Source organism: Myxine glutinosa, chromosome 13, assembly GCF_964187855.1.
Source record: "Myxine glutinosa chromosome 13, kmMyxGlut1.1, whole genome shotgun sequence".
In the NCBI taxonomy this organism is placed as follows: domain Eukaryota; kingdom Metazoa; phylum Chordata; class Myxini; order Myxiniformes; family Myxinidae; genus Myxine; species Myxine glutinosa.
The window spans coordinates 63,906,220-63,921,499 of record NC_136273.1 but is presented as its reverse complement, the minus strand read 5'-3'; the positions used below and the strand labels follow the sequence as shown (position 1 = coordinate 63,921,499).

At 39.6% G+C, this 15,280-nt stretch overlaps 1 protein-coding gene across 2 annotated transcripts in view; it reads left to right on the top strand.

Moving 5' to 3' along the window:
• Positions 1 to 15,280, top strand: part of LOC137438996 (sucrase-isomaltase, intestinal) — a 674,815-nt gene that overhangs the window by 586,013 nt on the left and 73,522 nt on the right. For both annotated transcript variants that reach the window (XM_068134544.2, XM_068134543.2), the window contains exon 30: positions 4,989 to 5,101. In XM_068134544.2, coding sequence (XP_067990645.2) covers positions 4,989 to 5,101 — 113 coding nt within the window. The remainder of the gene's footprint in view (positions 1 to 4,988; positions 5,102 to 15,280) is intronic.

Below are 15,280 nucleotides of genomic sequence, written 5' to 3'. Positions count from 1 at the left end.
GATGGTACACATGTTTATTAGCACTTCCACTCTACTCTCTGTAAATACGTGAAGTCTTTGTTCATGTTGATTGTTATTATCGAGATGGTACACATGTTTATTAGCACTTCCACTCTATTCTCTGTAAATACGTGAAGTCTTTGTTCATGTTGATTGTTATTATCGAGGTGGTTCACATGTTTATGAGCACTTCCACTCTACTCTCTGCAAATACATGAAGTCTTTGTTCATGTTGATTGTTATTATCGAGATGGTACACGTGTTTATTAGCACTTACACTCTATTCCTGTAAATACGTGAAGTCTTTGTTCATGTTGATTGTTATTATCGAGGTGGTTCACATGTTTATTAGCACTTCCACTCTATTCTCTGTAAATACGTGAAGTCTTTGTTCATGTTGATTGTATTATCGAGATGGTACACATGTTTATTAGCACTTCCACTCTACTCTCTGTAAATACATGAAGTCTTTGTTCATGTTGATTGTTATTACAGAGATGGTTCACATGTTTATTAGCACTTCCATTCTACTCTCTGTAAATACGTGACGTCTTTGTTCATGTTGATTGTTATTATTGAGATGGTACATGTGTTTATTAGCACTTCCACTCTATTCTCTGTAAATACAAGAAGTCTTTGTTCATGTTGATTGTTATTATTGAGATGGTACACGTGTTTATTAGCACTTCCATTCTACTCTCTGTAAATACGTGACGTCTTTGTTCATGTTGATTGTTATTATTGAGATGGTACATGTGTTTATTAGCACTTCCACTCTATTTTCTGTAAATACAAGAAGTCTTTGTTCATGTTGATTGTTATTATTGAGATGGTACACATGTTTATTAGCACTTCCATTCTACTCTCTGTAAATACGTGACGTCTTTGTTCATGTTGATTGTTATTATTGAGATGGTACATGTGTTTATTAGCACTTCCACTCTATTCTCTGTAAATACAAGAAGTCTTTGTTCATGTTGATTGTTATTATTGAGATGGTACATGTGTTTATTAGCACTTCCACTCTACTCTCTGTAAATACATGAAGTCTTTGTTCATGTTGATTGTTATTATCGAGATGGTACACATGTTTATTAGCACTTCCACTATATTCTCTGTAAATACATGAAGTCTTTGTTCATGTTGATTGTTATTATTGAGATGGTACATGTGTTTATTAGCACTTCCACTCTATTCTCTGTAAATACAAGAAGTCTTTGTTCATGTTGATTGTTATTATCGAGATGGTGCACATGTTTATTAGCACTTCCACTCTATTCTCTGTAAATACATGAAGTCTTTGTTCATGTTGATTGTTATTATCGAGATGGTGCACATGTTTATTAGCACTTCCACTCTATTCTCTGTAAATACAAGAAGTCTTTGTTCATGTTGATTGTTATTATTGAGATGGTACACGTGTTTATTAGCACTTCCATTCTACTCTCTGTAAATACGTGAAGTCTTTGTTCATGTTGATTGTTATTATCGAGATGGTACACATGTTTATTAGCACTTCCACTATATTCTCTGTAAATACATGAAGTCTTTGTTCATGTTGATTGTTATTATCGAGATGGTGCACATGTTTATTAGCACTTCCACTCTATTCTCTGTAAATACGTGAAGTCTTTGTTCATGTTGATTGTTATTATCGAGATGGTACACATGTTTATTAGCACTTCCACTCTATTCCTGTAAATACATGAAGTCTTTGTTCATGTTGATTGTTATTATCGAGATGGTACACATGTTTATTAGCACTTCCACTCTATTCTCTGTAAATACGTGAAGTCTTTGTTCATGTTGATTGTTATTATCGAGATGGTACACATGTTTATTAGCACTTCCACTCTATTCTCTGTAAATACGTGAAGTCTTTCTTCATGTTGATTGTTATTATCGAGGTGGTACACATGTTTATTAGCACTTCCACTCTATTCTCTGTAAATACATGAAGTCTTTCTTCATGTTGATTGTTATTATCGAGATGGTACACGTGTTTATTAGCACTTCCACTCTATTCTCTGTAAATACATGAAGTCTTTGTTCATGTTGATTGTTATTATCGAGATGGTACACGTGTTTATTAGCACTTCCACTCTATTCTCTGTAAATACGTGAAGTCTTTGTTCATGTTGATTGTTATTATCGAGATGGTACACATGTTTATTAGCACTTCCACTCTACTCACTGTAAATACGTGAAGTCTTTGTTCATGTTGATTGTTATTATCGAGGTGGTACACATGTTTATTAGCACTTCCACTCTACTCACTGTAAATACGTGAAGTCTTTGTTCATGTTGATTGTTATTATCGAGATGGTACACATGTTTATTAGCACTTCCACTCTACTCACTGTAAATACATGAAGTCTTTGTTCATGTTGATTGTTATTATCGAGATGGTGCACATGTTTATTCGCACTTCCACTCTACTCTCTGTAAATACATGAAGTCTTTGTTCATGTTGATTGTTATTATCGAGATGGTGCACATGTTTATTAGCACTTCCACTCTATTCTCTGTAAATACATGAAGTCTTTGTTCATGTTGATTGTTATTATCGAGGTGGTACACATGTTTATTAGCACTTCCACTCAACTCTCTGTAAATACGTGAAGTCTTTGTTCATGTTGATTGTTATTATCGAGATGGTGCACATGTTTATTAGCACTTCCACTCTACTCTCTGTAAATACATGAAGTCTTTGTTCATGTTGATTGTTATTATCGAGATGGTGCACATGTTTATTAGCATTTCCACTCTACTCTCTGTAAATACATGAAGTCTTTGTTCATGTTGATTGTTATTATTGAGATGGTGCACATGTTTATTAGCACTTCCACTCTACTCTCTGTAAATACATGAAGTCTTTGTTCATGTTGATTGTTATTATCGAGATGGTGCACATGTTTATTCGCACTTCCACTCTGCTCTCTGTAAATACATGAAGTCTTTGTTCATGTTGATTGTTATTATCGAGATGGTGCACATGTTTATTCGCACTTCCACTCTACTCTCTGTAAATACATGAAGTCTTTGTTCATGTTGATTGTTATTATCGAGATGGTACACGTGTTTATTAGCACTTCCACTCTATTCTCTGTGAATACATGAAGTCTTTGTTCATGTTGATTGTTATTATCGAGATGGTGCACATGTTTATTAGCACTTCCACTCTACTCTCTGTAAATACATGAAGTCTTTGTTCATGTTGATTGTTATTATCGAGATGGTACACATGTTTATTAGCACTTCCACTCTACTCTCTGTAATACATGAAGTCTTTGTTCATGTTGATTGTTATTATCGAGATGGTACACATGTTTATTAGCACTTCCACTCTACTCACTGTAAATACGTGAAGTCTTTGTTCATGTTGATTGTTATTATCGAGATGGTACACATGTTTATTAGCACTTCCACTCTACTCACTGTAAATACATGAAGTCTTTGTTCATGTTGATTGTTATTATCGAGATGGTGCACATGTTGATTAGCACTTCCACTCTATTCTCTGTAAATACATGAAGTCTTTGTTCATGTTGATTGTTATTATCGAGATGGTGCACATGTTTATTAGCACTTCCACTCTACTCTTTGTAAATACATGAAGTCTTTGTTCATGTTGATTGTTATTATCGAGATGGTGCACATGTTTATTAGCACTTCCACTCTATTCCTGTAAATACGTGAAGTCTTTGTTCATGTTGATTGTTATTATCGAGGTGGTTCACATGTTTATGAGCACTTCCACTCTATTCTCTGTAAATACATGAAGTCTTTGTTCATGTTGATTGTTATTATCGAGATGGTGCACATGTTTATTAGCACTTCCACTCTATTCCTGTAAATACATGAAGTCTTTGTTCATGTTGATTGTTATTATCGAGATGGTGCACATGTTTATTAGCACTTCCACTCTATTCTCTGTAAATACATGAAGTCTTTGTTCATGTTGATTGTTATTATCGAGGTGGTACACATGTTTATTAGCACTTCCACTCTACTCTCTGTAAATACGTGAAGTCTTTGTTCATGTTGATTGTTATTATCGAGATGGTGCACATGTTTATTAGCATTTCCACTCTACTCTCTGTAAATACATGAAGTCTTTGTTCATGTTGATTGTTATTATCGAGATGGTGCACATGTTTATTAGCATTTCCACTCTACTCTCTGTAAATACATGAAGTCTTTGTTCATGTTGATTGTTATTATTGAGATGGTGCACATGTTTATTCGCACTTCCACTCTACTCTCTGTAAATACATGAAGTCTTTGTTCATGTTGATTGTTATTATTGAGATGGTGCACATGTTTATTAGCACTTCCACTCTACTCTCTGTAAATACATGAAGTCTTTGTTCATGTTGATTGTTATTATCGAGATGGTACACATGTTTATTAGCACTTCCACTCTACTCTCTGTGAATACATGAAGTCTTTGTTCATGTTGATTGTTATTATTGAGATGGTACACATGTTTATTAGCACTTCCACTCTACTCTCTGTAAATACATGAAGTCTTTGCCATCTATTTCCAGAGTAATATTTGTATTTGCTTGAAGGTAATTCAAACGTGGTTATGTTTTGCATTACTTACCCAATTTTTAAATATAAAATCGTTCTTGGAGTGGTGATCAACAAGTCGGTGATGATCACACCAAAGCTAGTATTGTTCCTTTGCGTCGTTTTTTCACGCAAAGGAAAATGAAGGCTCAGAATTGACTATGTACTGGATTTCTAAGCCGACTAGACAATTTGGAGATGAGCACGGCACTGAACTTATTTTACTGGTGTATTATTTTTTGCTTTACACAATTATGAGTCTCTTTTTCTGGGTACCAGGTATCTGTTTGATAACATCACAAGTTGGGACTCCAAGGATAGCATAATGATGAGACTTTCCTGTCTAGTAAATTGTAACATTTGAATGAATTTGCACAAAGATTGTTCTTTCAATCGAAATGTTTTCCCCACAGATGTAACTCTGCAGTCAAATCTCGCTATCACTTACCATACTGTAGGAGGCCTCTTGGACTTCTTCATATTCCTGGGGCCGAGTCCTGAGGATGTCGTACAGCAGTACACGGAGGTGAGATGAGACATCAAATTGTTGGCTCGGTCGTTTTTCCACTGTTTAATGTATCTCCGTAAATATCTGGCTTGATGTGCCTGGAATGCTCCATTAACTGAGCAAAGTATAGCAGTCTCACTGATGCAGGGGATGCAAGACTATTGCATCGTGTGTGTGTGTGTGTGTGTGTGTGTGTGTGTGTGTGTGTGTGTGTGTGTGTGTGTGTGTGTGTGTGTGTGTGTGTGTGTGTGTGTGTGTCCATGCATGTGTGTCCGTGTGTGCATGTCGTTGGTTGTTATCTCCATTTGCGAGTTTCAGGAGGTTGAACGGAGTCCTCCCAGGACCCAAAGTATCCACCTCCGCTTCGGTAAGCGATCACAGTTCATGGACCAAGCTGTTCAACTTTTTCAGAGTTTTGTTCCAAGGGCTCTTTTCAGGATCATCCCCAAACCCCGGATTGCCTCCAGTTGTAGTTCATTTGTGGTTATATTCCCGGGGATGGTTTTCAAAATCTCAATGAGGTTCTTTTTCTCATTCCTGTTGCTCCAATTAATCACTGGTACGATTTTGATGCTCTTCAGCTTTCAAGATCTCTTGACCTCATTGTTGAGGTCCTGATATTTGGTCATTTTCTTGATTTCTGCATTGTTTAGGATAAAATCGCTGGGTACTGATGTCTCATCATCAATGCTGTCTTTTTCTTTTTGTTCCTGAGTATGTCCAGTCGCAATGCTTTGTTTTCTATGTTCACGCTCGATGGAATCATCAGGTCTTCCATGAGCATGACGTCCGTACAAGATAACACTCAATTACTGAACTATCACTAAACCAGACACAACCGTACAAGATAACACTCAATGACTGAACTATCACTAAACCAGACACAACCGTACAAGATAACACTCAATCACTGAACTATTACTAAACCAGATACAACCATACAAGATAACACTCAATCACTGAACTATCACGAAACCAGACACAACCGTACAAGATAACACTCAATCACTGAACTATCACTAAACCAGACACAACCGCACAAGATAACACTCAATTACTGAACTATCACTCAATCACTGAACTATCACTAAACCAGACACAACCATACAAGATAACACTCATTTACTGAACTATCACTAAACCAGACACAACCGTACAAGATAACACTCAATGACTGAACCATCACTAAACCAAACACAACCATACAAGATAACACTCAATCACTGAACTTTCACTAAACCAGACACAACCGTACAAGATAACACTCAATTACTGAACTATCACTAAACCAGACACAACCGTACAAGATAACACTCAATTACTGAACTATCACTAAACCAGACACAACCGTACAAGATAACACTCAATTACTGAACTAACACTAAACCAGACACAACCGTACAAGATAACACTCAATTACTGAACTATCACGAAACCAGACACAACCGTACAAGATAACACTCAATTACTGAACTATCACAAAACCAGACACAACCATACATGATAACACTCAATGACTGAACCATCACTAAACCAGACACAACCGTACAAGATAACACTCAATTACTGAACTATCACAAAACCAGACACAACCATACATGATAACACTCAATGACTGAACCATCACTAAACCAGACACAACTGTACAAGATAACACTAAATCACTGAACTATCACTAAACCAGACACAACCGTACAATATACAGTCACGTGAAAAAGTAAGTACACCCCATGTATAGTTTTGACTTTTTCAACATATTTCAACATACAGCTATTTCATCTTCATTTCAATAATATTGATAGATAAAGGTGATATAATATAACAAATATCATGAAACATTTACATTTTGTCATCCATTGTATAATTTAAATAAACATAAATGCAAATTTTGCATGTGGAAAAAGTAAGTACACCCCTACATTTATCACTCCTTAAAATACCTAAAATTAGAATCAGGTGCACCAGCTCAGGTGCAAATGATTAGAACATCGTTAGACAGGATCTTGGAGGAACCTGTCTTCTTTAAACCTCAGGCATTTAGTTTGGTTTGCTCTTTGTTGTTGAAGTGTGCGGCATTACCATGCCGAGATCAAAAGAGCTCTCTGAGGCTTTCAGAAAGAAGGTTATAGCTGCCTACGAGTCTGGGAAGGGATTTAAAAAGATCTCCAAACAATTTGAAATCAATCATTCGACTGTCCGGAAGATCATCTACAAGTGGAGAAGATTCCAAACAACTGCCAACTTGTTCAGGCCAGGCCGCCCCAGCAAGTTCAGCCCGAGAGCAGACCGCAAGATGCTGAAAGAAGTCTCTAAGAACCCCAGAATGTCATCACGGGACCTACAGGTTGCTCTTGCCACTGTTGATGTCAAAGTGCACGAGTCGACCATCAGAAAGAGGCTGCACAAATTTGATCTACATGGGAGGTGTGCCAGGAGGAAACCTTTGCTGTCCAGAAAGAACATCAGGGCAAGACTAAAGTTTGCCAATGAACACCTAGGCAAAGACCAGCACTTCTTGAACAATGTGCTCTGGACAGATGAGTCAGAGGTAGAGCTATTTGGCCACAGTACCAGAAGACATGTTTGGCGAAAACCAAAGGCAGCATTTGACCACAAGAACCTGATACCAACTGTAAAGCATGGTGGTGGAAATATTATGGTTTGGGGCAGCTTTGCTGCATCAGGGCCTGGGCAGCTCACCATCATAGAATCCACTATGAATTCTTCATTGTACCAGAGGGTGCTTGAGGATAATGTGAGGCCATCTGTCGGAAAGTTGAAGCTCAACCAAAGGTGGACCTTGCAACATGACAATGACCCTAAACATACCAGCAAATCCACCAAGGAATGGCTGAAAAGAAAGAAATGGAGGGTTCTGGAATGGCCAAGTCAAAGCCCAGATCTAAATTCCATCGAGATGTTGTGGGGGATTTGAAACGAGCTGTGCATGCAAGAAACCCCTCAAACATCGCACAGCTGAAAGAATTCTGCATGGAGGAGTGGGCAAAAATTTCTCCCAGTCAATGTCAGAGACTGGTCGACAGTTATAAGAAATGCCTACTTGAGGTTGTTTCTGCCAAAGGGGGCAATACCACCTATTAGAGCCAAGGGTGTACTTACTTTTTCCACATGTGAAATTTGCATTTATGTTTATTTAAATTATACAATGGACGACAAAATGTAAATGTTTCATGATATTTGTTATATTATATCACCTTTATCTATCAATATTGTTGAAATGAAGATCAAATAGCTGTATGTTGAAATATGTTGAAAAAGTCAAAACCTTACATGGGGTCTACTTACTTTTTCACGTGACTGTAACACTCAATGACTGAACCATCACTAAACCAGACACAACCGTACAAGATAACACTCAATCACTGAACTATCACTAAACCAGACACAACCGTACAAGATAACACTCAATCACTGAACTATCACTAAACCAGACACAACCGTGCAATACACCACTCAATCACTGAACCATCACTAAACCAGACACAACCGTACAAGATAACACTCAACACTGAACTATCACTAAACCAGACACAACCGTACAAGACAACACTCAATCACTGAACCATCACTAAACCAGACACAACCGTACAAGATAACACTCAATCACTGAACTATCACTAAACCAGACACAACCATACAATATAACACTCAATGGCTGAACCATCACTAAACCAGACACAACCGTACAAGATAACACTTGTTTACTGAACCATCACGAAACCAGACACAACCATACAATATAACACTCGTTTACTGAACCATCACGAAACCAGACACAAACGTACAAGATAACACTCGTTTACTGAACGACCACAAAACCAGACACAACCGTACAAGATAATACTCGTTTACTGAACCACCACTAAACCAGACACAACCGTACAAGATAATACTCGTTTACTGAACCACCACTAAACCAGACACAACCGTACAAGATAACACTCAATCACTGAACTATCACTAAACCAGACACAACCGTACAAGATAACACTGAATCACTGAACTATCACTAAACCAGACACAACCGTGCAATATAACACTCAGTTACTGAGCCATCACTAAACCAGACACAACCATACAAGACAACACTCAATCACTGAACTATCACTAAACCAGACACAACCGTTCAAGATAACACTCAATCACTGAACTATCACTAAACCAGACACAGCATCCATACAAGATAACACTCTCGATGACTGAACCATCACTAAACCAGACACAACCGTGCAAGATAACACTCAATTACTGAACCATCACTAAACCAGACACAGCAGCCATTCAAGATAACACTCAATTACTGAACCATCACAAAACCAAACACAGCAGCCATACAAGATAACACTCAATTACTGAACCATCACTAAACCAGACACAGCAGCCATACAAGATAACACTCAATCACTGAACCATCACTAAACCAGACACAACCGTACAAGATAACACTCTCAATGACTGAACCATCACTAAACCAGACACAGCAGCCATACAAGATAACAGTCAATTACTGAACTATCACTAAACCATACACAGCAGCCATACAAGATAACACTCTCAATGACTGAACCATCATTAAACCAGACACAGCAGCCATACAAGATAGCACTCAATGACTGAACTATCACTAAACCAGACACAGCAGCCATACAAGATAACACTCAATCACTGAACCATCACTAAACCAGACACAACCGTACAAGATAACACTCTCAATGACTGAACCATCACTAAACCAGACACAGCAGCCATACAAGATAACACTCAATGACTGAACTATCACTAAACCAGACACAGCAGCCATACAAGATAACACTCAATCACTGAACCATCACTAAACCAGACACAACCGTACAAGATAACACTCTCAATGACTGAACCATCACTAAACTGAGCAATTGAACAAACAAACAGACAGGGGTGAAAACATAACCTCCACCCACCTTCGGTAATTCCTCCTTTGGGAGGTAATTACTGAACCCCCACATCGTGAAAAATTTGTGAAAAGGCCTCATAATCGTTTTATCAACCCAAAATTACTGTATTTCGCTTGTCTAAGAATGTACAAGAGCTGTTGTCTTTTGGAAACCAGAGATTTATATCTTTTTAACCAATTATTATCATCAGATTATGCATAAATACTTGTACGAGTGAACAGTCTCAATATCATCATTGTTGATCATCACTCGGGATAACTGAGATGTGGAATTCCTGAAGTCAAAAAGCATCTCTCTATTACCTCCGCTACCAAAGGTGGATGGAGGTTATGTTTTCACTGCTGGCTGTTTGTCTGTCCGTTTGTCTGTGAAGAAAATATCTCAATAGGTTGTAGACGGATTCGGACGAAATTTGGCAGAGATGTAGCGTATGTGACAAGGACGAAATGATTAGATTTTGGTGAAGATTCGGATCCGGCTACTAGAATTCTTTAAGTGATTCTTCACCATTGGAGATAGGGCTAAAAACGATACATAGCAGGATATCAGGATAAGTTATTGAATGATTTGGACGAAACTTTGTGGACAGGTTGTGTGTCTGACAAGGACGATTCGATTCGATTTTGGTGAAGATCTGAGAATGGGTTCGGATATGAGAATTATTTAATTTTTTAAGTGAATCTTCACCATTGGAGATATGGGGCCAAAAACGATATATAGCAGGATATCTCAAAAAGTTATGTGAGATTTGGCCGAAACTTGGTGGACTGGTTGGGTGTCTGACAAGGACAAATAGATTAGATTTTGGTGAAGATCCGGATCCGGATCCAGCTAGTATAATTTTTTAAGTGATTCTTTACCATTGAGTGAGATGGCCAACCAGGCGGAGTTATGCTGTCTACTGATAGTCCAGGAGCCCAGAAGGTTTATTCAAGTGAACAGCGCCGGAACGTTTGACCTCATGGGCTGATGGGGTCATCCACCGACATCACAAAAATGCATTGCTGCCGGGTCTGACCTGTGGCTTTCCCCCCGAAATCACTCAATTAGTGACGCCATTACCGAAAAACCTATTTTTCTCAATATCTGGAGAACTATGCATGATAATATCACGAATAAGGTGTCTATACCTATGTTTACATGGTCAATAATTACACTGACACCCGCAGTATTGCTAGAAAATGTATAGTTTTCCAGGTAAATGTTTAGTTCACCCACTCAGTTAGCAACGCCATTGTGGAAAAACCCATTTTTATTAATATCTGAAAAACAATGCATGATGATATCACAAATAAGGTGTCTATACCTATGTTTACATGGTCAATAATTAAACTGACACCTGCATTATTGCTAGAAAATGTATCGTTTTCCAGGTAAATGTTTAGTTCACCCACTCAGTTAGCAGCGCCATTGTGGAAAAACCCATTTTCATCAATATCTGAAAAACAATGCATGATAATATCACAAATAAGGTGTGTATACCCATGTTTTTATGGTGAAATATTACAATGCCAACTCTAGTGCTTGAAAATGTGGAGTTCACCCTGAAAGTTGCCTACTGCAGTCGTACCATCTCTGTCTTTTGTTACAATGTGGCAAATGATGCATTGGTCTCTGTCCCTTTTTGTTATTTACAGATCATGGCAAATGACGCCCCTGTTTGTATAATTTGCAAAGAAAGAGGAGAAAAGAAACATGCCCTGAAGTGTTTCAATTCCAGCAACCGGGAAACAGCCAAAAATGCTGCTAGACGGCGAAAGGCACTTCAAAGTGACAAGTTTTCGAACACCTCGGAAGAGATCAGAACAGCTGAGGGCCCAGAAGGCAAATATTACCACTCAGTTTGCCTCGGTCGATTCTGTGCTGTTAAGAGAGGAGCACCTCCAAGCACAGAACCATCTGAACCACCTCAGAAGACCACTCGTTCAAGTTCCGATCATCCTTTTACCAACACGAGAAGCGTCCTTGGACAGGAATGTATTTTGTGTGGACAGAAGAGGAAGAGGAAGTTGCAGAAAAATGAACCCCTCAGCCAATGTTTGACCACAGACGGGAGCAAGGCAATCCTTCTTGCTGCTAAGAAAAAGTGTGATACTAGGATCATTGGACGAGGGGAAGATCTTATTGCAAAGGAAGCCAAATACCATAACAGTTGTCGTCGTGACTATGTAAGACTGCATGTGACGGATGAAGAGCAAACGTCGAATCGGAAGATGCACGTTGAAGCCTTCAAAAACTTGTCGATGTTCCTCGAAAATGAAGTCATCAAAGGCAAAACTCCCATGTTGGCGTCAGTAATTTTCAATTTGTACAAAGAAGAGTTTCTTGCTCTTGGAGGACCACAGGATGACATTGATTGGTACACGACACAAAGTCTGATATCGAAGATAAAGGAACGATTCCCGGAAATCCTCATTGACAAACGATCAAACAAATCTGGAAACCTTGTATTCCACTCATCACTGAGTCCTCACAGGCCCACATGAGGATGACGTGGATGGCGTGGAAGATAATTCAGTAGATGAGGAAGAGTCAGATAATGCTTGGAGTGAGGACAGTGATGAGAGTGACGAAAGTGACAGAGAAGACCTGTAATGCCAAGAGGACATCAAGTTAATTATGTGAACTGCACATCTACAAGTTTTCCATATATCGGTGTTCGGTAATGGCGTCGCTTAATGAGCGGGTGGGCTACACATTTACCTGGAAAACTATACATTTTTTAGCAATGATGCGGGTGTCAGTGTAATGATTGACCATGTAAACATAGGTATAGACACCTTAATAGTGATATTATCATGCATAGTTCTCCAGATATTGAGCAAAATAGGTTTTTCGGTAATGGCGTCACTAATTGAGTGATTTCCGGGGGAAAGCCACGGGTCAGACCCGGCAGCAATGCATTTTTGTGATGTCGGTGGATGACCCCATGAGGTCAAACGTTCCGGCGCTTTTCACTTGAATAAACCTTCTGGTCTCCTGGACTCTATGAGTGCAATTCTAGTTATTTTGAGTGTTCAATTTAAGGTAATTATCACTGCACTATGTAACAAAATTCTTCAGAGTATTTCTGTAATCCAATTCACTATCTTTGAGAAAATAACATTCATCTGTATATTTTAAAATGCTGACATTGATTCAGTGTGAAATATACTCATTTTCTATACAGAATAAAAAGCAATGGTGAAAGAACACATCCTTGTGGGGCCCCAGTGTTCATTGTTATCTGTTCTGATAAAGCATTGTTCACTTGTACCCACTGAGTCAGATCCTGTAGGAAGTCGGTGATCCATAGCATGAGAGATGGGTTGACATTCAGGTTTTGCAGCTTCTCCAATAATCAGTGTGAGTGAATTGTGTTGAATGCGGATGAGAGATCTATGAAGGTAGCCCACACATACCCAATTGTATTATTGTGTTATTGGGCAGCGTTTGTCAGGTAAAGGACTGCGTCATCACCACATTTTGCTTGGTTGATAGGCAAATTGAAATTAGTCGATGCAATTCACTCGCGGCTGTAGAAGTAATCTCATGACAATTCTCTCCAAATGCCTTTTTGGATACATCATTGAGGCTCGTGGAAGAGCAGGGACACTGAACAGATCAGGATGTAACAGACAAAAACAGGATGCAAACAAGGATGTAAAAGGAAGAGCAGAGATGCATACACAAGGAGCAGTGGAGACAGAGCTGGGAAACATCAACAGTCGAGTTGATGGGACCTGGACAAATAATGTATGTGGGAATGAATGGGTTTGGGGCATAAGAGGATGCATGGGGTGGACAACATGGATACAGAAGGAAACTCCAAAGAGGGGAAACTGGATATTTCTATGGAGAAGGGATTGGTGTGGGGGAAGGGGAAAGGGGGGGGGGGGGGGAGTGGGCAGGGCAAAGGGTTAACGGGGATAGAAAAGATCATGCATCGGTTTTGGACAGGGGATGGGTTGAGATGGTAGTGAACAGCTGTCTTGAAGACCTGGAGGGAAGAATGGGATTGAAGAGGATGTAGAAGTTCGTTCTGAATGAGAGAAAAAAGAGGAACAAATGAGTGGAGGTGAGCAGTGATCCTGGATTTTGGGAGTTTCACCAGAAGGGTGGAAATGGTCAGGGGAGGCCAAATCTCATCTGTGACTTGCTGCAGGTTCCATGTAAACATGTTTCATGGTGAGGAGTGTATGTGGATATGGACACCCAGCAGGTTTTAAAACAAAACCTGTCAAATGGTGAGGAGCTCCTGGTGAGCCAACGGCCATCCGTATCTGGTGCCCAATAGTGTCCACGGATGTCGTCCTGCAGTTGGGTTACCTATTTCTAGGATGTTGGTTGCAGGATTTGCACTCAGGCCACCATGAAACATTTACTTCCACAACACACACCAAAAAAACTCAAATATAACTAGAACGGCACTCAGTAGAGAGTACACCTCCACCTGGTTGGCCATCTCACTCAATGGTGAAGAATCACTTTGAAATTATACTTGCCAGATCCCGATCCGAATCTTCACCAAAATTGAATCGATTCTTCCTTGTCACATACACAACTGATCCACCAAGTTTCATCCAAATCCATCCATAACTTTTTGAGATATCCTGATACGTATCGTTTTTGGCCCTTTCTCTCAATGGTGAAGAATCACTAAAAAAATTAAATAATTATCATATCCGAATCCATATTGTTACGTGGTCCTCCCGGTAACTACCTGGTCTTGGTGACCCCCGGACCGTGGGAGGACCCCGCCAGAAAGATCTATGCTTTATACGCTTTCGTCACGCAATCAATATGAATTCCAGTCAATAAGAAACCCCACACCAAGGATCCGGATTAATCAATAATATATTCCCCAATCAATCAACAACCATCAACAATCAATCACCAATATTACTAAGATGGCCATCTCATATATTCCCCCCCTTTCCCCACTCACGACCCCTCAATGGTCACTGTCCCTCACAATGTCTCTGGGCCCCCCCAGACCAAGGTGAAGGTCGACTTCTCCGCACACGGGCGGTTGAAAGGACCCCTGGCGGACGGGCTCCCAAACGTGCACGTCACGTACCGGGAACAGCTGCTGCAGCGCACACCTCCTTGCAAAGCAAAGCGGGCAAAGCAAAGCGCGCGAGGCCCAAGGTGCGACCCGTACACGCCCTCGGAGGCGTCGAGGCGAACAGTGCCAGACGCTTGGTTCCTTCCAGGAAGCCCCGGCAACCTGACACGTAACAGGCAATCACCCCGCGCAGGT